This window comes from Mesoplodon densirostris, chromosome 11 (genome assembly GCF_025265405.1).
Source record: "Mesoplodon densirostris isolate mMesDen1 chromosome 11, mMesDen1 primary haplotype, whole genome shotgun sequence".
In the NCBI taxonomy this organism is placed as follows: domain Eukaryota; kingdom Metazoa; phylum Chordata; class Mammalia; order Artiodactyla; family Ziphiidae; genus Mesoplodon; species Mesoplodon densirostris.
The window spans coordinates 99,660,814-99,687,899 of record NC_082671.1 but is presented as its reverse complement, the minus strand read 5'-3'; the positions used below and the strand labels follow the sequence as shown (position 1 = coordinate 99,687,899).

Sequence of the window (27,086 nt, the reverse complement as noted above, 5' to 3'; positions counted from 1 at the left end):
TAAACTTTTTTTTTCTTTAAACAATGCAACACCTTTTCCAAAGAAATCTTATTCAGAAGCCAGGACTTTACGCTGGGTCAGCCACCTTGGGGGCAAAAGTGAAGCAGAACTGAAAAGGTCTCACATAGAATTTGGCTTCTTCCTTACTCACCCTCAGAGGAAAGCAGCCAGCCTGCCTCATGAATCAGCTGCTGCCAGCTACTAGGAACTCAATCCGAACTCCTGTGGAACTTTAAAAGCCCTTCGGAAGAACCCCCTTGAAAACTATTATACTATGTACTCCTTAAAGTGTGTAATTTAAACTCACAGAAACTAGGGTTAAAGTTCAAATGTGAACTAAAAATAATCATAATATTATAAAAAGAAACAATGTTTAAAATTCAATCTCTACTTAAAACAATTTTTATATCACAAGGAATAGTTTCAGTTCAGCAAAATAAAACACACTTTCAACAATCAGAAAGTAATTCAGCACCGTTATCAATTTTAGGGATTGAATGTTTACAGAACAAAGTTGAGACCCCACGGTTAATAAATTAACGCCAATATTCATTTGAGATGTTCTCAAAGATACTCCTAAACAGGTTTATCCTTAAAATTGTTTCAAACACCGCAGTGGCTCTAGGCTCTAACTCACAACCCAGAAGAAAGTCTACAATCTGTACAGATAATATAATAAACACACAGTAGTACATACTGCTAGCAGAGACTTCTAACCATTTCAAAGGCAAAGACTGTTTTCAATATATTAAAGATAACACTTGGCAAAATGAGAGTATCCATTAAATATTAACCAATTCAAGGGCTGGCTCCATTTCTAAAAGTTTTAACATCAACAGAACTGGATAGAAAAGTATTAAGGAAATCAGAAAATGCTTAGCCACTATGCATCTAGAAAATATATAATTAAGAGTGATTCAAAGCGTTTATTTGACTACACACGGAAGTACCGATTAACACTAACGGTATCTTCCATTAGTGCCCCTCATTCTTTTCCCTTTTTTGACACTGTCACTTCCTTACACATTTCAATTTTTCTCTCTCTGCTGCTATGAAAGTGAAAAAGGCATTCTAATGGTATATTAATTTCATAAATCTTAAATAATTTGTAATTCATACCTTTTCAAGATCTTCAATTTTCTTTTCCAATGTGCTACTTGAGACCAAATTACCTGAAGCATTTGCATCCCTGTTATACCTGCTGAACCCACTTCTATCTGTTCGGGGAAATCTACTTGAGACATCTTCTTCAGAGGCAGTGGTTGTGCTATGGAAATAAAAAAGATACAAAAAAAATTTTTTTTTTAGATGTTGGGGGTAGGAATTTATTAATTAATTTATTTTTGCTGTGTTGGGTCTTGGTTTCTGTGCGAGGACTTTCTCTAGTTGTGGCAAGCGGGGGCCACTCTTCATCGCGGTGCGCGGGCCTCTCACTGTCGTGGTCTCTCTTGTTGCGGAGCACAGGCTCCAGATGCGCAGGCTCAGTAGTTGTGGCTCACGGGCCTAGTTGCTCCGCGGCATGTGGGATCCTCCCAGACCAGGGCTCGAACCCGTGTCCCCTGCATTAGCAGGCAGATTCTCAACCACTGCGCCACCAGGGAAGCCCCCCAAAATTTTAAAGATACCTAATATTCAGCAAGAAGAGTGCCAAGAATATTTTCTATTCACCCTAAACAATTTTCATTCCCCTGAGGACACATGGTTATAATAGCCAACTTATTTATAATTATGGAAGTTAATCATTATTTCAACACAATAAAAAAAATTTTTTCAATTAATTCTTTTGACCAGTATCTACTGAGTAGCTGCTAAGTACCAGACACTGTTATGAGTACTGAAATGGAACAGGAAACACAGACGTGCAAACACGGACTCTGACTTTCATAGAGCTTTCAGTGTAACAGGAATATAACCAATGACAATAAAGCAAGACAACCATCACAATAAGGTAAGTGTAAGGTACTCTGAGAACTATGACAGGGGACCTAATGTAGCCTATCTGTAGTGAAGAACCACTTTCTCTTCTCCTTTTATTTTTAAATTCCATTACATCATGGACCAACACTTTTTTTTTTTTTTTGGCCGTGTTGGGTCTTCACTGATGCACACAGGCTTTCTCTAGTTGCGTCGAGCAGGGGTTACTCTTCATTGTGGTGCACGGGCTTCTCACTGAGCTGGCTTCTCTTGTGGTGGAACACAGGCCCTAGGCACACAGGCTTCAGTAACTGCAGCATGCGAGCTCAGCAGTTGTGGCTCGCGGGCTCTAGAGCACAGGCTCAGCACACACAATAGTTGTTCTGCGGCATGTGGGATCTTCCCAGACCGAGGCTCAAACCCGTGTCCCCTGCATTAGCAGGTGGATTCTTAAGCACTGTGCCACCAGGGAAGTCCCCATGGACCAATACTTTTGTAAGACCAAACAAAAATTAACTGGAAAAATAAAAGTTAAAAAGGCCATACAAAATACAAGCCTAAATGTTTTATTAGATTCAGACCCATAAAATTATATTTCAAAAATAGGATAAACAAAAAAGAAAAGAATTACATAAAACTGCATAATTTTCATTGGAAGTATGCATATAGGCAATTATAGAAAACAGCTATCGCACTAGCAATTTTGTCATTTCATAATTCTTATTTAACCAAAAGTTATCACTGAAATAGCCATTCTTCATATTAAATACCAATTCACACATTCTGAACTAATAGCATATGTCAATATTTAAAGTTTTTAATATAACAAATAAGCTTACTTCTTGCTTTTGCATTAGTTATCTATTACTGCATAAAAAAATATGCCAAAACTTAGTGGCTTAAAACAACACAGTTATTATCTGACAATCTCTGTTGGTCAGGAATCTGGAAGCAGATTAGCTGGGTGTTCATGATTCAGGGTCTCTTATGAGGTTTTAGTCAAGATGTTGGTTAGGGCTACAGTCATCTGAAGGCTTGTCTGGACTAGAGAATTTGCCTCACTCACAGAGCTGATGGTAAAAGGCCTCATCAGTTTCTCACTGGCTGTTGGTCAAAAGCCTCAATTCCTCAGTATGAGGGCCTCTCTACCGGGCTGTTCACAACAAAGCAGTTGGCTTCCAGAGAGAAAGCGACACAACAACCAAGACAGACACTGCAGTCTCTTTTAGGACCTAAACTCAGAAGTGACATACTATCACATCAACCCCACGTTGAATGTGGAAGGGGATTACACAAGGTGAAAATACCAGGAGGTAGAGCTTCCTGGGGGCTCTTTTGGAGGCTGGCATCATTCTTGCTAATCCACCTCATCTAGGTTGGACTGATGACAATGCTGATCACAAGGGGTAAGGTATATCTAAACGACCTCTAGGATTTGTTTTAGTAGCACTCACAACAGAGAAATTAGTTTCACAGATGTATATTGACCAGAACAGGGGAAGAGATTTTAGCAAGCTCAGGATATTCGGTTTTAACTTTTACCCAATATGCAGAAAATGACACTTTTCAAAATTTGTCCTCAATTCTTTATTGGTAGCCAGTTCCAATAATTTATCCATCAAAAGTATAGTTAAATCTAAAATAACTTTTGATGAAAAATAATAGATTCTTGATCTATTAATTTCCTTTTTTTTTTTTTTTTTTTTTGCAGTATGCGGGCCTCTCACTGTTGTGGCCTCTCCCATTGGGGAGCACGGGCTCCGGACGCGCAGGCTCAGCGGCCATGGCTCACGGGCCCAGCCGCTCCGCGGCATGTGGGATCTTCCCGGACTGGGGCACGAACCCGTGTCCCCTGCATCGGCAGGCGGGCTCTTAACCACTGCGCCACCAGGGAAGCCCTGATCTATTAATTTCCTATGCATGGGTTTTCTTTTGATGGAAAATAAAATTCAAAGTGTCTTATCAAATTTGTAAGGTATATGATTATAACATTTTGCAACAGTGCAATACTAAAATCATCACCTACTTACTGATAAATTGTGGAACCCATCATAACAATTTGAAGAATCTTTTCCCCCAAATTTCTAACTTTCATTATTGTCCTTTGACCTTATGTAACACTGAAAACATTTGATATTTCTTTCTTGCACGAAAGGCTAATTAAGATCATTTTTTAAAAAAGAATGATGCTATCAGACAAATAAACTTAATTCACATATTTTAAAAGCTGGGGACCAAACTAGTTTCTTTTTTTAAAAATTGAAGTATAGTTGATTTACAAAACCTGATTTTTTATCTTGTAAAAACATGAAGTGTTCATGCCAAAGGTCAAATACTTCGCCTGAAAATTTCCCTTTAAAAATTATTGTATACCTCAGCATATGGTAACAGCTGATTGGCTCAGCTTCCAAACTATCATTTAGTTTTTTTAAAACCTCAAATTTAATGTACTAGTGTTTAAGTAATTCACACTCTTAGTGAACTGTTAATTTAGTTGATATACCAATTACACTATTTAGTTCAGCCGACATAACAAAACTTTCTCAATGAAACAAGCAGGACGTTGATTTACATTCTGGCACAAGTTTCAACATTTTTTCCCTGTCACTGTTTATATAATAATCAGAACATACTCCTGCAAAGCAAAGCAAAACACCAAACTACATTTGTTGACTTGTTAACTCTTCCAAGTTTTAAATACTTCACACAAGCTGTGTTTGTCAGCAAGGAAGCTGAAAAATAAATTCTTCCTTCACATTACTGTCATGTGAGCAAAATCAATGTGTTGATCATATTGTAACAAAAATTCCTTTGCTATCCTGATTTGTCTAAGAGTTGGTCTTCTGTATGACTAAACTGTCCCTAAATATACCAAGCTATGGGTGTTGCTGGGAAGTATTACATGAACTACCTTCTTTGCTACAGATTCAACCAACACCTTCCAGCAAACATCTTTGTCTTGTCATTTGTGTGTAGTTTTTTAATGTTAGCAACCTGAGGTCAGACTGTAAAAGAAACTCACAAAGTACTAATGAAATCCTGAATACATATGAAATCCTGAAGATCTGCTTCTGTCAGCTTCTTAACTGTAATAGTTCTTCTTTCAAATAAGGCATTTGTGGTTATGAATATAATTATGTCATGCATGTAAATGCCACTTAAATTTTGATGGTTTTATTGTTTTAGCAGCCAGTACATCACTGCAAATAACCCACTGCGGTTTTAGCACTTCCCATCAATAATGGCTAAAAATTGAACTCAATATAGGCGGGAGGATACTTCCCAACAAAACTAGTACAAACTCTTTTGGTCTGTACCTCTTTGAAATTACTTCCATCATCATCATTTGGTTTAGTATTACTGTCACATTCAGAAAAGATGTATCTTTTATTAAAAAAAAATCTAGGAAAGCTTCCTTTATCATAAGTAAATTAAGACTGAAAATAAAGAATATAAATTTTAGGGCTTCCCTGGTGGCGCAGTGGTTGAGAGTCCACCTGCCAATGCAGGGGACACGGGTTCGTGCCCCGGTCCGAGAAGATCCCACATGTCGCGGAGTGGCTAGGCCCACGAGCCATGGCCGCTGAGCCTGCGTGTCCAGAGCCTCTGCTCCGCAACGGGAGAAGCCACAACAGTGAGAGGCCCGCGTACCGCAAAAAAAAAAAAAAAAAAAAAAAAAAAAAAATTTTACTTCCTAGATTTAGATAATACTAACAAAAGCAGAAATTGAAAAGAATAAAAAAGATTTTTAGTTTTTATTTGTTTTATTTTGATTTAACTATTATATATTTACTTTTTAATTATTTTACTTATGGAACAAAAATATGCCTGATTAAATTTAACACATGATTTTAAAGGTAAATAAATCCTTCTTCAATTCTTACACATTTTGGGTTACAAATGACTAACATAAAAATAACACAGGTAGAGCAGAATACACATTCTTCTCTAGCTTGCATGGTATACTAACCAAGATAAATCATATTCTGAGCCATGAAACACACTTTCACAAATTTAAAAGAATAGAAATCATATAATGTCTGCTCTTAGACCACAACAGAATTAGACTAGGACCAGTAACAGAAAGATAACTGGAAAGCCCCAAAATAACATGCAGATTAAACACTGCACTTCTAAATAACACATAGGTCAAAGAAGAAATCTCAAGAGAAATTTTAAAATATTTTGAACAAAATGAAAATGAACCCACAACTTATAACTTGTGGAATGCAGTAAAAGCAGTGCTTAGAGGGAAATTTATAGCAATGAATGCATATATTAGAAAAGAAGATAGATCTAAAATGAATAATCTAAGCTTCTACCTTAGGAAACTAGAAAAGAAAGAGCAAATTAAATCCAAAGTAAGCAGAATAAAAGAATAGCAAGAACCAGAGCAGAAATCAATGAAATTGAAAACAGGAAACCAACACAGAATAATCAATGAAACCAAAAGCTATTTCTTTGAAAATATCAATATAAGCAATAGGCCTGTAGCCAAGCTAACTAAGAAAAAGAGAGGACACAGATGACTAACATCAGAAATGAAAGAGGGACTACCACTAAAGATACCATGGACATTAAAATGATAATAAAGGAATACTGTGAACAACTCTGACCACAAATTTGATAACCTAGATGAAACAGATCAATTCCTTGAAAAATACAATCTGCCAAAACTCACACAAGAAGAAACAAACAATCTGATAGGCCTGTATGTATTAAAGAAATTGAATCAGTAATTAATAACCTTGCAAGACAGAAAGAAAGCATGAGGCTCAGATGGATTTCCTAATGTATCCCACCAAACATTTAAGGAAGAAATTATACACATACTCTAAAATCTCTTCCAGAAGATAAAAGCAGAGGGAACATTTCCTAACTCATTTTATGAGGCCAGCATTACCCTAATACCAAAACCAAAGATATCGCAAGAAAAGAAAACTAAACACTAAGATGTCTCATGAACACTGATGCAAAAATCCTCATCAAAATATTTGCAATCAAATTTGAGAATGTATAAAAAGAATTATACACCAAAATCAAGTGGGATTTATTCAAGGCTGGTTCAACAGTTTAAAAAAAATCAATTAATGTAATCTATCACAGTAACAGGCTAAAGAAAATCACATGATCACACATAAATTCAGAAAAAGCATTTGATAAAATCTAACATCTATTCATGATAAAAACTGGACAAACTAAGCACAGATGGGAACTTCCTTGACTTGATAAAGAATACCTACAAAAAACCTGCATCATACGAAATGGTAAGACACTCAAAAGCTTTCCTGCTAAGATCAGGAGCAAGGCAAGAATGTCCCCCCCCCCCACCATTCCTTTTCAACATCTTACTGGAAGTCCTAGGTAATGCAATAAGACAAGAAAAGGAAATGAAAGTTATACAGTCTGGGAAGGAAGAAATAAAACTGTCTGTTCACAAATGATAAGATCATCTATGGAGAAAATGTGAAAAAATCCACACCAAAAAATTCCTGGAACTAATAAGCAATTATAGCAAGGTTGCAAGATACAAGGTTAACATACAAAAGTCAATCCCTTTCCTACACGCTAGCATTGAACAAGTGGAATTTGAAATTAAAAACACAATACATTTACATTAGCTCTCTCCAAAATGAGATACTTAGGTATAAATCTAACTAAATATGTACAACATCTACGTGAGGAAAACAACAAAACTCAAATGAAAGATACCAAAGAAGAACTAAATAGAGAAATAATCCCCGTTAATGGATGGAAGAGTCAATATTGGCAAGATGTCACTTCTTCCCAACTTTGATTTCTCACTGATCTACTGGCTCAATGCAAGCCCAATCAAAATCTTAGCAAGTTGTTTTGTGGCTATTGACAAACTAATTCTAAAGTTTACATGGAGAGGCAAGATCCAGAATAGCCAACACAATATTAATGAACAATGTTGGAGGGCTAACACTACCCAACTTCAAGACTTACTATAAAGCTACAGTAATCAAGCAGTGCAATACTGGTGAAAGAAGAGACAAATAGAGCAATGGAACAGCAATGGAAGCAGAAAGAGACTCACATAAATAACCCACAAGTGATCTTTGACAAAGGAGCAAAGGCAATACAATGGAACAAAACAGTCTTTTCAACAAATGATGCTGGAACAACTGGACATCCGCATGCAAAAAATGAAAAATAAGACAAAGACCGTATACCCTTCACAAAAGTTACTTCAAAATGGATCACGGACCTAAATGAAAAATGCAAAACTACAAAATTTCCTAGAAGATAACTAACATAGGAAAAAATGTAGAAGTCCCTGGATATGCTGATGACTTCTTAGATAAAACACCAAAGGCACAATCCATGAAAGAAACTGATAGCTGGACTTCATTAAAATGAAAAATTTCTGCTCTGTGAAAGACAATGTTAAGAGAACAAGAAGACAAGCCAGCCTGGGAGAAAATATTTACAAAAGACACATCTGATAAAGAACTGTTATCCAAAATATATGAAGAATTCTACAACTCAACGATAACAAACCACCCAATTGAAAAATAGGCCAAAGAACTTAATAGACACCTCAGCAAAGAAGATATACAGATGGCAAATTAGCATATGAGAAGATGCTCCATATCATGTATCATCAGGGAAATGCAAACTAAAATGAGATACCACTGTACACATATTAAAATGGCTAAAATCAGGATCAGTGCTGGTGAAGATGTGGAGTAACATGAACCCTTATTCACTGCTGGTGGGAATGTAAAACGGTACAGCCGCTTCGGCGACAGTTTCGTGGTTTCTTATAAAACTAAATATACTCTTACCACCAATCATGCTCCTTGGTATTGACCTAAAGGAGCTGAAAACATATGTCTACCCAAAAACCTGCACGTGGGTGTTTATAGCAGCTTTATTCATAATTGCCAAAACTTGGGAGCAACCACGATGTCCTTTCAAGGTGAACAGACAAATAAACTACAGAAAATGGAATATTATTCAGCACTAAAAAGAAATAAGCTATCAAGCCATGAAATGATATGGAGGAAATTTAAATGCATATTACTAAGTGAAAGAAGCCAATCTGAGAAGGCTATATACTGAATGGTTTCAGTTACATGACATTGTGGAAAAGGCAAAACTATGGAGAGAATAAAAAGATCAGAGAGTAAAATGATACCATAGTGATGGATACATGTCATTATATATTTGTCCAAACTCACAGAATGTACAACACCAAGACTGAACCATAATGTTAACTACGGACTTTGGGTGGTTATGATGTGTCCGTGTAAGTTCATCAATTGTAACAAATGTGCCTCCCTGTTGAGGAATGTTGATAATGGGGAGCCTATCCATGTGTGGGGACAGGTTTATATGGGAAATCTCTGTACCTTTCCCTCCATTTTGCTCTAAAAACTTAAATTAAAAAAAAATCACGTACGTACCACAGCACCTGAACTAGTCGATATCCTGTTCTGAAAGGATTCTGCTTATCATGCACTTAGGTGTGATGATGACAATGTTAAAATGCAATTCAGGCTTCTAAATATTTACTCTCAAGTTTTATTCTGACCTTGTCATGGATTACTTACAAACAGTTCAAGGACCACACTTTGAGCAGCATTATGCTAAAGAATGTTTAAACTCAGACTTAAAAGAGGAATAAGAATGTGTAAATATCTAGAAACAAAGAGTACGTGGCCCTTTGAGAAACAGAAAAATCTAATATGGCTAAAGCATGAAAGGTAAATATAGGGGTGATAAGATATGACACTGGAAAAGCAAGCAGGAGACCTGAAAGCAAGATATGACACTGGAAAAGCAAGCAGGAGGCCTGAAAGCTATTTTATGAAGAATTTCAACTAATGGTCTCCAAATTTATTCATTACATACACATTGGTATGTATATTTATCTACTATCTTTATAATCGATTTACAATATCATTATGTTTGGCTATGTATTATATATTACATATTCATATATCCTTTATTGTACAAACATATATGTAAATCAAATAACATGATTTATATGATATTGTTAAAATATCTGTATCACAAAAAACATAACATAAAGGGGTGAAAAGAATTTTAAATGTACATCTTTTTTTTTTTTGGCTGCGTTGGGTCTTTGTTGCTGCACGCAGGCTGTCTCTAGTTGCGGCGAACGGGGGCTACTCTTCGTTGCAGTGCACGGGCTTCTCATTGCAGTGGCTTCTCTTGTTGTGGAGCACGGGCTCTAGGCAGGCAGGCTTCAGTAGCTGCGGTGCACAGCCTCAGTAGTTGTGGTGCACAGGCTCAGTAGTTGTGGCTCGCGGGCTCTAGAAGGCAGGCTCAGTAGCTGTGGCGCATGGGCTTAGTTGCTCCATGGCATGTGGGATCTTCCCAGACCAGGGATGAAACCCGTGTTCCCTGCATTGGCAGGCAGATTCCTAACCACTGTACCACCAGGGAAGTCCCTAACTATACATTTTAATTATTTATGGTACAAATTTTTTTGTTTTCACAGAAATTGACTACAGTATTTTTTTTTTTTCGGTACGCGGGCCTCTCACTGTTGTGGCCTCTCCCGTTGCGGAGCACAGGCTCCGGACGCGCAGGCTCAGCAGCCATGGCTCAGGGGCCCAGCCGCTCCGCGGCATGTGGGATCTTCCCAGACCGGGGCACGAACCCATGTCCCCTGCATCGGCAGGCGGACTCTCAACCACTGCGCCACCAGGGAAGCCCGACTATAGTATTTTTAATGAAAGTATAATTTGAATATGCTTCACTTCTGAGGAACTTATTTTAACTCTTTGTGATATACAGAGATTTGAAGGTGTAGTTCTAAAATGAACATGCATATTTGATTTTTAATGTCTGTAACAGCAGAAAGAGATGCCTCACAGTAAGAATTTAAAGTTTTTAAAATTTTCACTTAAAACTCCAAAGCAAGCATCAAAATTTTTTTCTAATTTATAAGAACATATCTGATTTTATGTATCTTGCCAACTGAACAACCACATGATCACCTTTGCGCTTATATACTTGTTTTTATATTCTCCTTAAATTCCCCCCCCGACCTATCCATTTTGTATTAAACAACATAATAATTCATAAATCCATCTAACCATTCAAATTACACTATTGTGCAACATTTAGAAAGTGAACAAAACACACTTTCCTCAGGATACCTCAAATACTAAGTAATCATCTGATACATAGAACAAGGGAATAAATAACAAGTACATAGTGCTAGCTATAAAGTATACAGTGGGCCCTATGAATCTGTGGGTTCCACATCCACAGACTGAACCAACCCACATCGAAAATATTCAGGGGGGGAAAATGCTAGAAATTTCCAAAAAGCCAAACTTATATTTATTTACTCACACTGTATTAGGTACTATAAGCATTCTAGAGATAATTTAACTATACAAGAGGATGTTCATAGATTATATACAAATACACTATTTTATATAAGGGACTTGAGCATCCACAGATTTTGGTATCCTCGGGGTCCTGGACCCAATCCCCCCTCCGTGAATATCAAGGGATGACTGTAAATGTCTTACTGTCTTTTAGATTAAAAGGTAAATATAAACAGAAGATCTAATATTTTCCTCCTGCATCCTAACATTATCTTGTGCATCACCCTGCCTGCCTTGGAGACCAGTTTAGACTCATTTAAAGGTAATAGGAAGTCATTAAAGCAGGGAAAGTGACAGAATCATTTTAATAAAATGCACTGGAAATGAGCAAAACTGAAGGCAGCGAGACCAGTTTGAAGGGTATTGTAATCATCTATGTAAGAGATGATGGTGTCCCTGGACTTCCCTGGTGGCGCACTGGTTAAGAATCCACCTGCCAATGCAGGCAACAAGGGTTTGCTCCTTGGTCTGGGAAGATCCCACATGCCGCGGAGCAACTAAGCCCGTGCACCACAACTACTGAAGCCCACACACCTAGAGCCTGTGCTCCGCAACAATAGAAGCCACCGCAATGAGAAGCCCGGGCACCACAATGAAGAGTAGCCCCAGCTCGCCACAAATAGACAAAGTCCACACGCAGCAACAAAAAACCAACGCAGCCAACAATTTATTTATTTATTTATTTAAAAAAAAAAAAAAAGATGATGGTGTCCTAGTTGGGGGGTTGGCACTGGAGCTACAGTGACTGAATTTAAGTGAGGTAGTGAAGAAAGGGGAAGGGAGGGGAGGGGAGGGGAGGGGAGGAAAGGAAAGGAAAGGAAAGGAAGGAGGGAGGAAGGAAGGAAGGAAGGGTCAAAAGCAATGTCCAGATTTCTGACTTGAGCAAGAATCGATTTTGATACCAACTACTGAAATCCACTAAGTTTCACAAGTTTACTTTTGAACATGCTGAGTTTAAGATGCTTCTAAGATATCTAAAAGTAGATATTTGAAAGTTGTTGGTTATATAGGTATAGAGCTAATGATTTAGAATCATCAACATAGGTATATGCAGTAACCAAAGTCACCAGAGTGAAAGAAATTTCTAGAACAAATACACAGAACAAAAAGAGAATAAAGTCTAAGACGAGCTGAGTAACACCAACACATAAAAAGTAAGTACAGGAAAGGAAGAACTACAAATAAAAACTGGGAAATACTGGCAAAGTGGTAGGAAGAAAATCAAGAGGGTAAGGTATCACCAAAGCCATTATCTATCATGTTATAAAAGATCATTAGAATCATTTTAAAGGACCTCTTTTCACTTAAAAAGAAGTCCACTTATCTGCATCAACCACAGATTATTCAAATAGAAACCACAATGCTGACAACTACAAACGAAAACCTAAAAATGTGGATATCCCTTAATATGTTTGTATTTGCTTGATGTACAAGCTTAAAACAGTATTTCAAAAAGTTTAACCTATTAACAATTTTAAAAATCCTTCATATTAGGCCTGTCAATACACAAGGGATAATATCATACAAACTCAAAACAAGGAATAATTATTACTGAAAAACATAATCAGTGATTTATCCCCATTATGTATTAGGTCTGTAAAGAACACTGTCATAATTGTGAATAACTGTGTTAACTTGATCTTATTACCAAATTTAGCTCTGTTTATTTTAAAAACAGAAATGTTTTTAACCTATTTTTGAGGGCTGGATATGTACAGCGCAAAATACCCAGAATAAAAGATTGTTTTACTAACTCCAAAAAGATTGTAACGTTCTATTCAGGAATGTTAACACAAATCTCTAACCAATACAATTCCAAAAAGAATCCCCCTCTGCCCTTAGCTACAAAGTATTAACCATAATGTGCAGAAAAGGAAAAAGAATAAACAGTATCATCAAAGATAAATACCACCATTTACTGAAATTTTCCCCCTCTGGGAATTTTCATATTTTCTGTGGAAACACTAGAAGGTGTTGTGTTGGGGGATAAAACTATCACGAGAACAAGATTGGCAGCATTATGAGATTACAGCTAGAGGAATTTTGCACTAAAATAGGTATTTTAAACCTTAGCAATTAGAAGAAATACAAGACCCATGAGTAAAATCCTAGTTTTAGAATGGATACCAAATATTTAGAAGTATTAGGTAAGTCGTGAAATTACTAAATAACCAAGAAGTACATGACTGGTCTCCATATTTTTAATGTTTCACTACCTTATTCAATTCCACCAGCACTGTCCCAAACAGCCCCTCACTCTGGGTAGGTCTTCTCTCTCTTCTCCTTTTAAACACACACACACACACACACACACACACACACACACACACACACACACACACACACAGCAACAACTAAAGATCAAAATCATCTCTCAGACTCTTTATTAAAATTGTGATACATATTCACTGTGGGAAACAGATAACATGAATCAATATCTCCAGTAACTCCACCAACCCAGAGATAACGGCTGTTATAGTCTACAATATATTAGTAGTTCATAACCTTTTTGGATTGCAGATCTCTTTGAAAATCTGATGAAAAATATAGCTCTTCTCCCAGATAACCATGATATTCTTTTACATAGAATTTCAGCAGCTCATCAATAGAGTTCAAGAACGCTTATATATATTATGATAGACGTTGTTTTATTTTATTTTATTTTTTTTTTTATTTATTTTTTTTTTTGCGGTACGCGGGCCTCTCACTGTTGTGGCCTCTCCCGCTGCGGAGAACAGGCTCCGGACGCGCAGGCTCAGCAGCCATGGCTCAGGGGCCCAGCCGCTCCGCGGCATGTGGGATCTTCCCGGACCGGGGCATGAACCCATGTCCCCTGCATCGGCAGGCGGACTCTCAACCACTGCGCCACCAGGGAAGCCCATAGACGTTGTTTTACATCATACTCTTCGTTATATGCTTTCCCTCTCTCCATTTAACATAAATAGGTAATAATTTTCCTATAATTATTAACTCCTATAATTAACAGTTTTCTAAAGAATCAGTTTAATGCCTGTATTGTAACTTTATATTAATATGCTATAGCTTATAACCGATCTCATTGTCAGAAATGTAAGTTTCTCCAGTTAGGGGCTATCATACATGTTCATTTCTGGTAAGTTAAGTATAATGAATTATCCTAAAGAGTGATTATATTAACCAAGTAAACATTCTACTAAGAAAATTACACATTGGGGGAAAAAAACCCCAAAAATACATGACCACTGATCCATCCTTCTTAAACCTTGAGTTTCAGACATTTCAAGACCACCCCCCCCAAATAATTATCCAAAGTTATTTAAACATGTTTTAAAAAGGAGTTCAGTGAATATGTTAAGAGACGTTCTAGGTAAACAGGAGCTGATTCAATAAAATAGAGCTCAACTACAGTGACTGCTTAACAAACTCAATGCTTAAAAAGTACATCCTTGATATTTGTAAGAAAAAATTTAATATTTAATCCATAATTTACAAGAGCACACAAACTAGTCTTGTGGGTGGCTTGTACCCTCTAATGACTTTTTAAGTTTGTCTAGTCGTATATATATCATAAGTTATTTGGTTTGCTGAAAATATTTTCTAACATATAATGCCAAATTTCTACTCTTTAGCCCATTCCTCCTTTTTTCACCCCCATTAATCAGCAGACACCCTTCTCCAAAAAACATACATTCTCCAGTCTTTGCTACAACTTGCTGACAGATTAATGAAAGTCATGAACTGTTGATATACAATGTAACAAATAGCTCTAGATAAGCAATTGATAATTTCAGATCTAGATTTTGTGTTTGTTTTTATTTGGTGTGTGTTCAACTACGAGTTGCTATGAGTCCATGAATAATGACTAGAAACTTAAAAAAAATTTTTTTTGTTGTTTGTTTTATAACAGTATTAAACATGGCTAAACCTTTGAGAGCTGAAAAGTAACAAACCATGTGCTTTAGGCTATGAAAATAAAAGAAGTAACAAGTATATGAACAGGTCACAAGTAAAATAATGGTCTAAAAATGGGTGGGATAGGGAGGGGAGGGAGATCCAAGAGGGAGGGGATATATGTATACATATAGCTAACTAACTTCACTGTACAGCAGAAACTGACACAACATTGTAAAGCAAATTATACTCCAATAAAAAAAGGCTTAAAAGTAAAAACATACACCATGTGAAATCAATTTTCTACCTAATTTAACACAATATGTAAATAAAGCTTTTGATGAGGATTTGTAAGAAAGTTATTCCCCTAATGATTCTAACTAAAGAATGCAAACCTGAAAAGTGCCAATTATAATTTAAGGTTTATAATTTAATAAGGATTAAATATGTATGAATGATACAGCAAACTTGATAAGTTACTGAAATTTATTTTTATTCCCCAAACCAAAAACTGATGATAAAAACTCTTTTGGTTTGAAAATGTGGCCTGGAAATAGGCCAAATCAAAGCTATTTGATTGGCAATGCTTGCTAGCAAAAGACAAAAGAGTCTTTCCAGTTTAAACTATTCATGTTAAGTAAAAATTACCAAGCACAAGTTTCATTATATCTACAACAAAATTACTCAGAAATGAAAATAAAAGCAGCAGCAGTGGCAAACGTATCAGACCTACTTAGTCAATTGTTGATTACCTTGGCCTTCTTATCTCTTTTAAAAGGTAAACACTGGGACTTCCCTGGTGCCGCAGTGGTTAAGAATCTGCCTGCCAATGCAGAGAACATGGGTTCAAGCCCGGGTCTAGGAAGATCCCACATGCCATGGAGCAGCTAAGCCCTTGCGCCACAACTATTGAAGCCCACGCACCTAGAGCCCATGCTCTGCAACAAGAGAAGCCACTGCAATGAGAAGCCCACGCACCGCAACGAAGACCCAACGCAGCCAAAAATAAATAAATAAATTTATTTATTTAAAAAAAAGTTAAACATTGAATTTTATCTAAATAATAACTTAGTATTAAAATTAGAGCTCTTGGGCCTCCCTGGTGGCGCAGTGGTTGAGAGTCCGCCTGCTGATGCAGGGGACACGGGTTCGTGCCCCGATCCCGGAGGATCCCACATGCCGCGGAGCGGCTGGGCCCGCGAGCCATGGCCGCGGAGCCTGTGTGTCCGGAGCCTGTGCTCCGCAACGGGAGAGGCCACAACAGTGAGAGGCCCGCGTACCGCAAAAAAAAAAAAATAAAAAAATAAAAATAAAATTAGAGCTCTTCTTAATGTTTTATTTTAGATGAATTATAATAACCACAACTTTTAACCAAATATTTTAAACTTTAACATAAAAGTAGGGGAAGACAGAGGTTTTATATGTATAAATCTAGGTAGATTGTCTTGTGCAAGCATGTGGGTTCTGGAGTCAGGTTGCCCGAGTTAAAATCCAGACTCTTCTGTTCACTAGCTTCGTAAGCACAGTGAAATGATTCTACCTCTTTATCCCACTTCACTCACCTACAAAATGAAAGTAAATATTATACCTACAGTACCTACCTTACGAGATAACTTTGAGAATTGAATGAGATCTCTATGTAAAGCTTCTTGGACATTATAAGCACTTGATAAGATTTACCATTATTCCATACTTATTAGCACAAGCATGATCACACCTTCTGCAACCTTCATGGCTTCAACAGGGAAAGAAGCTAATATCTCAGTCATGTCCATTAAACAACTTATACTTAATTGTGATTTTCCTCCTATACATGTGCACACACACTCAAACACATTTTCTGATAAAAGCATTACTCCTTGTGTATAGCTGGTGCTATGGACTTGCTAGGGTCTGAATGTTTGTGTCCCCCCCCAAAATTCTGTTGAAATCCTAATGTCCAATGTAAGGGTAATAGGAGGTGAGGCTTTGGGAGGTGCCTAGGTCACAAAGGTGGAGTCCTCATGAATGGAGTTAGTGCTCTTATAAAAGAAATCCCACAGAGCTCTCTAGCCCCTTCCACCATGTGAGGACACAGTGCGAAGCTGCAACTGGCAAGAGGGCCTTCACCAACCAGAACCTGACCCTGCTGGCACTCTGATCTCTGACTTCCAGGCTCCAGAACTGTGAGAGATAAATTTCTGTTGTCTGTGACATTTTGTTATAGTGGCCTGAATGAACTAAGATCAGAATGAATTGGATACTCCCAAAATTCATATGCTGAAAGCACTAACCCCGATGTGATGGTATATTTGGAAGCAGGGCATTTGGGAGGTAATTAGGTTTAGATGAGGTCATGAGGGTGGGGCCCTCATGATGGGATTAGTGTCTTTATCAAAAGAGACACCAGGGAAGCCACCTCTTCTCTCTCCACCATTTGAGGACACAGTAAGAAGGCAGCTCTCTGCAAGTCAGGAAGAGAAGCCTCATCAGAACCAGACCACGCTGACACTGTAATCTTGGACTTTACAGCCTCCAGAACTGTAAGAAAATAAATTTCTGCTCTAGCCATCCTGTCTATGGTATTTTGTTATGGTATCCCAAGCTGACTAATACAGATGGTATATCTGTATTTTCCATGTTTAAATACACAAGGGAAAATGACTCAGTTTTTCTTTTGCTAAGTTCATCAAACCCTTACAAATTCATGGTGTGTGCAGTGTTCAAAGACTGCAGAGTATGTCAGAATAAGTCATGGTCAGAAAGACATTACACTCCTGCCTACGATGTAATTTCTTTTTGAGAGCACAATATTAAAGTTTCTTATTTTTCAAACAGCTGCTTGAAACAGTCTAGTTAGTTAAGCCATGGTCAGGAAGACATTACACTTATGTCTACAATATGCTGTTCGTCATAACTTGAGGATTCTTACCTTTTGTATCTGCCTGAAACTGTTCTAGATGGCTCCTGTAAAGTAAAAAAAAAAAAAATGACATATCAGTTTGGGTATGTGTATAAGCACATAATTCCGTGTTCCATAAAACTACTGATAGAGAATATTGGAACAATTACCATTGTTTTTTTTTAAATAATTCTTTTATAGATTTATTTATTTTTACTTATTTATCTTTGGCTGCATTGGGTCTTCGTTGCTGCTCGCGGGCTTTCTCTAGTTGCAGCAAGCGGGGGCTACTCTTTGTTGTGGTGTGTGGGCTTCTCATTGCGGTGGCTTCTCTTGTTGTGGAGCACGGGCTCTAGGCGCACGGGCTTCAATAGTTGTGGTACGCAGGCTCAGTAATTGTGGCTCGCAGGCTCTATAGCGCAGGCTCAAAAACTGTGGCGCACAGGCTTAGGTGCTCCGCGGCGTGTGGGATCTTCCCGGACCAGGGCTCAAACCCGTGTCCCCCTCATTAGCAGGCGGATTCTTAACCACTGTGCCATCAGGGAAGTCCCTTTAAAACTATTTTGAAACCACAGTAACTAGATTTAAATGTTTAATCACTGGTTATTTAGTTAAAGCAGAAAGAAATACTAAGGTTATGTGTATGCACTCAAAGTACATTTTATTGAATGTAGATAATAATGATTTCATATGGAACTTTACCCCTTAAGTTTCACAAACAGTACTCCAACTAACATTTTATCAAGGTTTTCTTTCATAAACGTCCCTAATCTTATTCTATATGAACTAAAACTTAAGGCACAGACCTTGAATGATATCTGTCTAAATATGTATTAGAAAAAATGCTAATAATGCCTTAAGTTACAAAACATAACACCTCTCTCACTTTGGTTATAACTGAAATATTTCAAAACATGACATCAGCTTGATTATCCAGACTATCTCTTGCTGCAATGAAATAGGCAAAATTGCTAAATAAGAATAGCCCTTGTTGCATTTACTGATTTGTGGGTAACTGATATATTGATTGTAATGGTAGAAACAACCTGGCAATAAATAATATTTCTGAGGTTTAAAGTAGGCATTTTCCCCTAACATGGTAAAACTCAAGACTAATACACATTTAGAGTAGAATTTTAATAAATACAGAAAGGTGAAATGGAGGATGTTTTCAGCAACACTACACTATTGTGGCATTACACTAATGTTATACTTTGACCCAACTATAAATAACTTAAAGTCAGTTATCAGGTAAGTTTCCATTTAAGTATACTAATAAGTTGTATAATATCTGTTTTCTACGTTTCTCACAGCTTTTTTTTTTAAACAACTAGTCACTTAAAACATATCTCAAGTTTTACAGTATTTTCTCTACAGCTAGTTTGGTGCAACTGATCAAATTACAACTCGGACATACTTGATCAAATTACTCCATGCTCATGTCCAAGATGTATAAACAATTAGATTTAAGCCTATTTCTGTATAACTAATATTCAAGAGCTAAGATTCTAAAGCAGACCAACAACTCTTAAGCTTACTGATTATTGGTCAGATTTGAGTACAGTTTTATTAGATTATACATTTTGTAACTAAATGTTATTTCACAGTGACTAGCAATCAAATTCTATTGCTTAGGGACTTCCCTGGTGGTGCAGTGGTTGGGAATCTGCCTGCCAATGCAGGGGATACAGGTTCAAGCCCTGGTCCAGGAAGATCCCACATGCTGCAGAGCAACTAAGCCCGTGCGCCACAACTACTGAGCCTGCACTCTAGAGCCTGCGAGCCACAACTACTGAGCCTGCGTACCACAACTACTGAAGCCCGCACACCTAGAGCCCATGCTCCACAACAAGAGAAGCCACCGCAATGAGAAGGCCGCACACAACTAAGAGTAGTCCCCGCTCACCACAACTAGAGAAAACCTATGCACAGCAACAAAGACTCAATGCAGCCAAAAATAAATAAATAAAAAATAAATTTATATATATATAAAAAATTGCATTGCTTAACAATGGAATGTTCCCCAAATTGGATAGACTATATTAATATTAGCAGAGATTGGGAGGGGTGGTAGCCTGCTTCTCATGTGTATTCAAGACTCACATTTACAGATGGAATTTAACTATGCCCTGCCAAAAAGAGGAAACTGAAATGTTAGATAGAAAAAAAAAAACAGCCCCTATAGTGCAGTAAAAGAGTCCCTTATAACTTTAAGGAGGAAAATTCTTGATGCTTCTATACATTAATACAAAATTCTACACAAATATAAACCTTAGATTTGTTAACTAGAAGCCTCTATATTTCTGTGACCACAAAGATTTCCAAGCAAAGAGTGATAACTTCATAATTACTCTAACTGTTAAAGTTGAAAATTCCATTCTAAATGTCGGGGGGGAGAAGAAATACCTACAGTATCACTGAAATTGCTTGTAAAAAATACGAATGCTAAGACTATATTGGTCTTAAAAGTTTCAAAGACTATGTAATTAGACCTTCCAATAACCCTGAAGTTTATTATACAACTGATTTAAAATATACTTTTCCTGAAATAATCTTTCTTGTAATAGGATGGTTTGTATTACAAAAGGGAGGGGGAAAGACCTATGTAGAGCTTAGAAAACGTTGGCGAGGCACGAACTGTTTTATGTGAGTTTAAATAAAACATTCTGATTCATTCAAGCTTAGAATGGTCAATAAGGAAATTCCACGAACACTGTCTTTACAGGTGCAGTGGCAGATCAGCACTTGTAAAGTATAAACGAATATAAAAGCATATGTGAAATAAGATAAGACAAATACAGGCCCAGGAGAATATAGTAAAATAATACTGAAGTTATTCAAATAAACTTGAATAACTTCAGTATAGCCCTCGGTAAACTATGGCATACCATGGTAACTGGCCCTCAGGACTAACTTTAAAATACTTATACTGGTATATATAATGTACTAAGATACAATGTTGAAGATGAATGCAGAACAGAATATCTGTAATGTACAATTGATAAAATAACTTTAAAAATGAGACTAAAACAAGGACATTATCAAATTAACAAAGATTTTAAAAGGAAAAACTAAATAATAACCAATATTTGTAACTATATATGAAGTATAACCTTTAAAAATTGTGAATCACTATATTGTATACCTGTAACTTGTATAGTATCGTATAGCAACTGTACTTCAATTTAAAAAAAAAGGGGGGGCTTCCCTGGTGGCGCAGTGGTTGAGAGTCCGCCTGCCGATGCAGGGGACATGGGTTCGTGCCCTGGTCCAGGAAGATCCCACATGCCACGGAGAGGCTGGGCCCGTGAGCCATGGCCGCTGAGCCTGCGTGTCAGGAGCCTATGCTCCGCAACGGGAGAGGCCACAACAGTGAGAGGCCCGCATACCGCAAAAAAAATAAAATAAAATAAAAATAAAGGAAAAGCTCATTATTCCCCTCTTTTCCTGAACGACTTAGTCCTAAAGCCATTAGGTGGGGAGGAAACAAGGTAGCCCCAAACAGGCTATCAGAACACCGGAACACTCCATGAAGAAGAGCTGTTTGGCAAAAAGAGTCAGAGTCCAAGAAAACTGAGGACAGCATCCATACAGCAGGGGGACTTAGTCTGGCATCAGAAATCAGAGCCTGAGCAGAATGAGGAGGGGTCTACAAAGCATGAAAGGGAAGTCAGGTTATCAGGCCTGAGGCAAGGTCAGAAAGGGAGTCCCAGGAAGGGATACTGAGAGCCCCAAGCAGGGTGTGATGGTCATCCATTCATGAGGGGGGCCCAAAATGCGGATTTAGCACCCCAGAAGGGTAAAGAAGGTGTTCCCTCAAAAAGGCAGCCTGGGGCTTCCCTGGTGGCACAGTAGTTGAGAGTCCCGCCTGCCAGTGCAGGGGACGCGGGTTCGTGCCCCGGTCCGGGAAGATCCCACATGCCGCGGAGCGGCTGGGCCCGTGAGCCATGGCCGCTGGGCCTGTGCATCTGGAGCCTGTGCTCTGCAGCGGGAGAGGCCACAACGGTGAGAGGCCCGCGTACCGCAAAAAAAAAAAAAAAAAAAAAAAGGCAGCCTGGCATGGAGAATTCACAGCCCTTGCAAGGTGTGGAGAGCATCTCTGTAGGGGATGACCAGGGCTGATATGCCGGAGCCCAAATAGGATGAAGAGTGTCCACAGAGTGGCAGTCTGGCCTGGGGGTGTCAAAACCCAATCAGGTGACAAGGGGTCCCCATGGAGTAGTCCAGCATGAGGTCTCAGTCTGAGCAGGAACAAAGAAAGGCCCTAGGGAAGAGCAGCCTGTCACAGGATGGAGAAACTAAGCAGGGTAAGGACGGGATCCCCAGAGGGGGTGAACTGGTGTGAGGAGTCACAACTCAAGCAGGGTAAAGAGGCCAACCTGCAGCTTCACAAGGGATTGCCCAAGCCTGAAGAAAGTGAGGAGAGTGTCCATGCACAAGGTAAAGCCAACGTATGATGTCAGAACCCACTCACGGTGAGGAGGGCATAAGTGTGGGGAAGGAGTGGCAATGGGAGATAGGCTACATATGGGGGAATTGACTAAATAAGAAAACACATTAACAATAACGGGAAACAGGTTCCTCAGTGTCACAAAAGGGAATTACAAATACTAGATTTAAGCCTTGTGATATCAGATTAGAATTGGCCATACTGGTATAAATTAATTTCAGTATCTACATAGATAGATGTAGTTACCTAGGTAGGTAGGCAGGCAGCAGACAAACAGATATGTATACGTATGCATGTACATATAGACACACACAGTAGGTCTGCACATAGAGAGGGACTACGAATGGTGACATCTCAACAACAGGAACATAACTACAGCCCAGATCTTGGCTTCACAGTATCATTTTCCAGTAAAAAGGAATCAGGGCTCCTTAGAGAAATAGCTGCTAGCTTCCAAGACTGGCGTAAGAAGCTAAAGATGAGTCTGCATTATCTTATTATGCCACAAAATGAAGTATTCCAAGAATGATGGAGACGTAGCAAAGGATACAAAAGGCTAAAGGGGCTCCCACTGGCCAAATTTGGGATAATGTGACTATTAAAATAAATAATGATGGTGTGGTAGGCAGAATAATGACCCTCAAAAGATGTTCACATTCTAATCTCTATAACCTTCAAATATATTAGGTTACATGGCAAAGGGAAATTAAGGTTGCTCATCAATGCCACTAAATAGGGAGACTATACTGGGTTATCTGATGGGCCCGATGTAATCACAAGGGTCACTGAAAGTGGAAGAAAGAGGCAGAGGAAGGTCAGAGGGAGATATGGCAAAGAAGAAAGGTCACAATGCTGACTTTGAAGGGGCAAGAGGGACAAGGAGTACAGGTCGCCGCTAGGAGCTGGAAAAGGCAAGGAAACGGACCCTCCCCTATAGCCTCCAGAAAGGAATGCAGCCCTAACTTTAGCCTTTGATTTCAGTCCATGATTTTATTAGTCCAATGAGACTTCGAACTTACAGAAGTGTAAGTTGATAATTTTGTGTCATTTTAAGACACAAAATTTGTGGTAATTTGTTATAGCAGCAATAGAAAACTAATACAGATGGTAAGTAAAACCCATCAGATAAAATAGGTAATAGTGAGTTGATACAGATATACAGATATAAATAGATGACAGATAAATGGATAGAGATAAACAGAAAGTTTGATGGAGATTAAGATATCTACATGGTTCAAAGCACTTATCCACAAAATACTTATTAAGAAGGGGCAGTGAAGCCTGGCCAATACCACCTTCATCACACAACCAAAGTGATCATCATCAGCAATGGAACAAATTAAAATCACGTGTCATCTGATAGGATACACAATGAGAAAAGCATAGCGCCAATTCTGTGATGTTCCTGACAAAGACATACAACCTGAATCCAATTATAAGTAAATAGTAGATAACCCAAACTGAAGGTCACATCACAAAATAAATGACCTATAACCTTACAAAGTGTTAAGATTAAGAAAGTTAAGGAAAGACTGTATCAAATTGAAGGAAACTAAAGAGATATAGTGACTAAATAGAGCATGTGATTCTGAATTAGACCCTCTTGCTATAATGTAGGACATGATTGGGACAACTGGCAAAATTTGATGATGGCTGAATATGTTAGATGATAAAAGAATGTGTCAATTTTAATTTCCTATTTTTAAGAGCTGTGTTGTGGTTATGGAGGAGACCTTGTTTGTAGAAAACACACACTGTAGTATTGGGGGTAATAGGGCATCAAGTTAGCAATTTACTCTCAAACATTTTAAGAAAAAAAAATTCTCTGTACAGTACTTGCAACTTTTCAGTAAACTTGAGATTGTTTTAAAAGGCAAATCAATAAATAATCAAAGAAAGGAGAAAAATAAAACTCATAAATGTCCTCTCACAAAATGCCATTGTTTACATAAACTGATAAACTTTTCTTTATAAGTAATTTAGGCAATATGTATCAGAAATTTTTAAAATCTTTAAAATGCATTATGGGGAATTCCCTGGCGGTCCAGTGGTTAGGACTCTGTGCTTTCACTGCAGGGGGCACGGGTTCGATCCCTGGGGGAACTAAGATCCCACAAGCTTCAAGATGTGGCCAAAAAATAAATAAATAAATAAATTTAAAATGCGATATGGCTTTTGGCCCAATAAGTTCATCTCTGGTAATCTGGCCAAAGAAAATAATTCAAAACACAAAAAGCTTAATCTCCACAGATGTTAATTCCAGTATGACTTATAATAGTAAAAACGTTTAACCACTGAGGATTTCTATTAATGGGAAATTTGTGTCACCTATTATACACATTAAAAAAGAAAATTCTATGCCACTGAAAATAATACACAGAGTTTTGAATAACATGAAAAAAAATGTTCATGCTATAACACCTACAAAGAGAATTTTGGCAATACCATCAAAATTACAAATGCACAATCCTTTTCACCCAGAAATTCTAGTGCTAGGGTTTTATCCTACTGATTTACACACACATATGCAAAAGAACATATATTGAAAGGTTTTCACCACCACATTGTTTGTAAAAGCAAAAAACTATATATAACCTAAATGACCATCAATAGCAATTAGTTAGAAAAATTATGATACATATATAAAATAGAATATTCTGTGTTTACCAAAAAATAATAGGGAAGCTCTTTATGTACTCCAAAATATTAAATGAAAAGAACAGGATGCAAAACAGTGTGTTAAAAATTAGTGAATACATATATAGACATATATATACACACATATAGACATAAATTTGTTTATGGACTACCTCGAGAAGGATCTAGAAGGATGTGCAAGAAACGAAAACATTAGTTGCCTCCAAAGAAGGTAACCAGGTAACTGAGGAAGACTTTTTACCATACACCTTCTTATGCTTTTTCCATTTTTTAGCATGTGACTGTATGTTTCTTTTAAAATTAATTGAGCCTAAAGCTTAAAATTTAATAAACAGTTCATAAAATACATAAGGAGACCAAACTAGGTAATTTCCCCTGTCTTTTACATTTTCATTTTTTTCAAATTTTCTAATTGATCATGTATTATTTAATCAGAGAATTAATATATTACTTTAAAAACTGGCATACTATCTAGAAAAAAACATGGTTAAAAATGTGTAAAATCATAGCTAAAAATATAAGAAAAAAATAGAAAGGCTCATTTTTTATTACCACTACTCCATATTATTTGAAAAATGCCAAACAGAAACTTAAAACACTCTAACCTTTCACAGAGCTTACTATTATGCCAAATTCATGTTCCCATTTCATTCTTCATTTAAAAAAATTTAACTGATTCACATACATAATGCTAAGAAACAAAATCTCTCTGTCCTATTCAAAAAAAGCCTTAAAACAACCAATGATGCCAATATTTTCTTTTTGTTGTTTTTGAAGTTGGAGTTATAAATAAAATCTATATCTTATCTGAGTAACAGAATATGTGAGTTTAGGTAGTAACTCAGAGAAAGGTCAACTATGTAGACAGAAAAGTTCCTGTTCCCATTCCAACTTCAATGTGGCAATTTGGGATCCCTGGGAGAGTTTTTGCCTCACTTTCATCCTAAGCACATAGCCTGGAATATACATACTTAAAACCAAGGTCATCAGTGAGTTACATCCTAATTGCTAATGAAACAAACAAACAAAAATGAGAGAAATGCAGGGTAGACCTAGGAAGAGATTAGAAAAGCTACAGGAAAGAAGATAAACTGGGTAAGGCGGAAAGCTCCTCAGAGAGCCCGGAGCAGCAGAGACGGCTACATATCTGGGTATAAACTTGGAAATAAACTAAACACTAGGCTCCTCGGCTTTGACTGGGTAAGGAACAGAAATAAATCAGCCTTCTTTCCAAAAGCTGCTGCCTGATGTTAAGTGACATGACCAAGAACTGAAACCAGTTCTAGACTCAATCAAAATGCTATATTGTCTCTATCCCAATAAATTAAGTCTATTTCTTCACCTGGAATAGGCACAGATTTAATTTCAACTTTGCTGTAATACACAAAAACAAAGGATACAAAGATACCTTAGATTATGAACAGTCACAGAGGTGCTGAGAGAAGCACTAATGGTTAGCTTGCACTGTGTTATAACAGGGTATTCTAGCAGTAGCAACTGCAGTACAGCGGCACAGACAAACCCACATTACCATTCCTCACATCAAAGAGCAGAGGAAAAAGAAGTTTTGCATTCACATCCAAACCATTTCAAAATATTTTGCCTCTCTGCCAAATGCCTTCTATCATAACCTTGCAAATTAATAGACAAGTGTACATTTCATTTTTTTCATCAGTAAAACAGGGAGATGTGTGTACTGCTCGGAAACTCCTTTTGGAGTAGTATCATAATAAAATGCATTTAAAAAGTCAAAGCTGGAACTCTGAAAAGACAACACAGTAGCTTACGATCTCAAAGTGTCATCAAATTAATTTAAGATTAGATATATCAAGATAATTCCCAAAGTACAGTTTATATGGAATGATTCTGAAGAGTGATTTGCTTTAAACTCAGGCACCCCAATGCCAACAACTCCCAA

At 37.5% G+C, this 27,086-nt stretch overlaps 1 protein-coding gene across 1 annotated transcript in view; it reads right to left on the bottom strand.

The window, feature by feature from the left end:
• The window catches only part of PAWR (pro-apoptotic WT1 regulator), a 101,532-nt gene that overhangs the window by 3,561 nt on the left and 70,885 nt on the right, over positions 1-27,086 (bottom strand). The window contains exons 4-5 of the mRNA XM_060113100.1: positions 18,091-18,125; positions 1,120-1,267 (exon numbers count right to left, since the gene is read on the bottom strand). Of these exons, the coding sequence (XP_059969083.1) occupies positions 1,120-1,267; positions 18,091-18,125 (183 nt within the window). The remainder of the gene's footprint in view (positions 1-1,119; positions 1,268-18,090; positions 18,126-27,086) is intronic.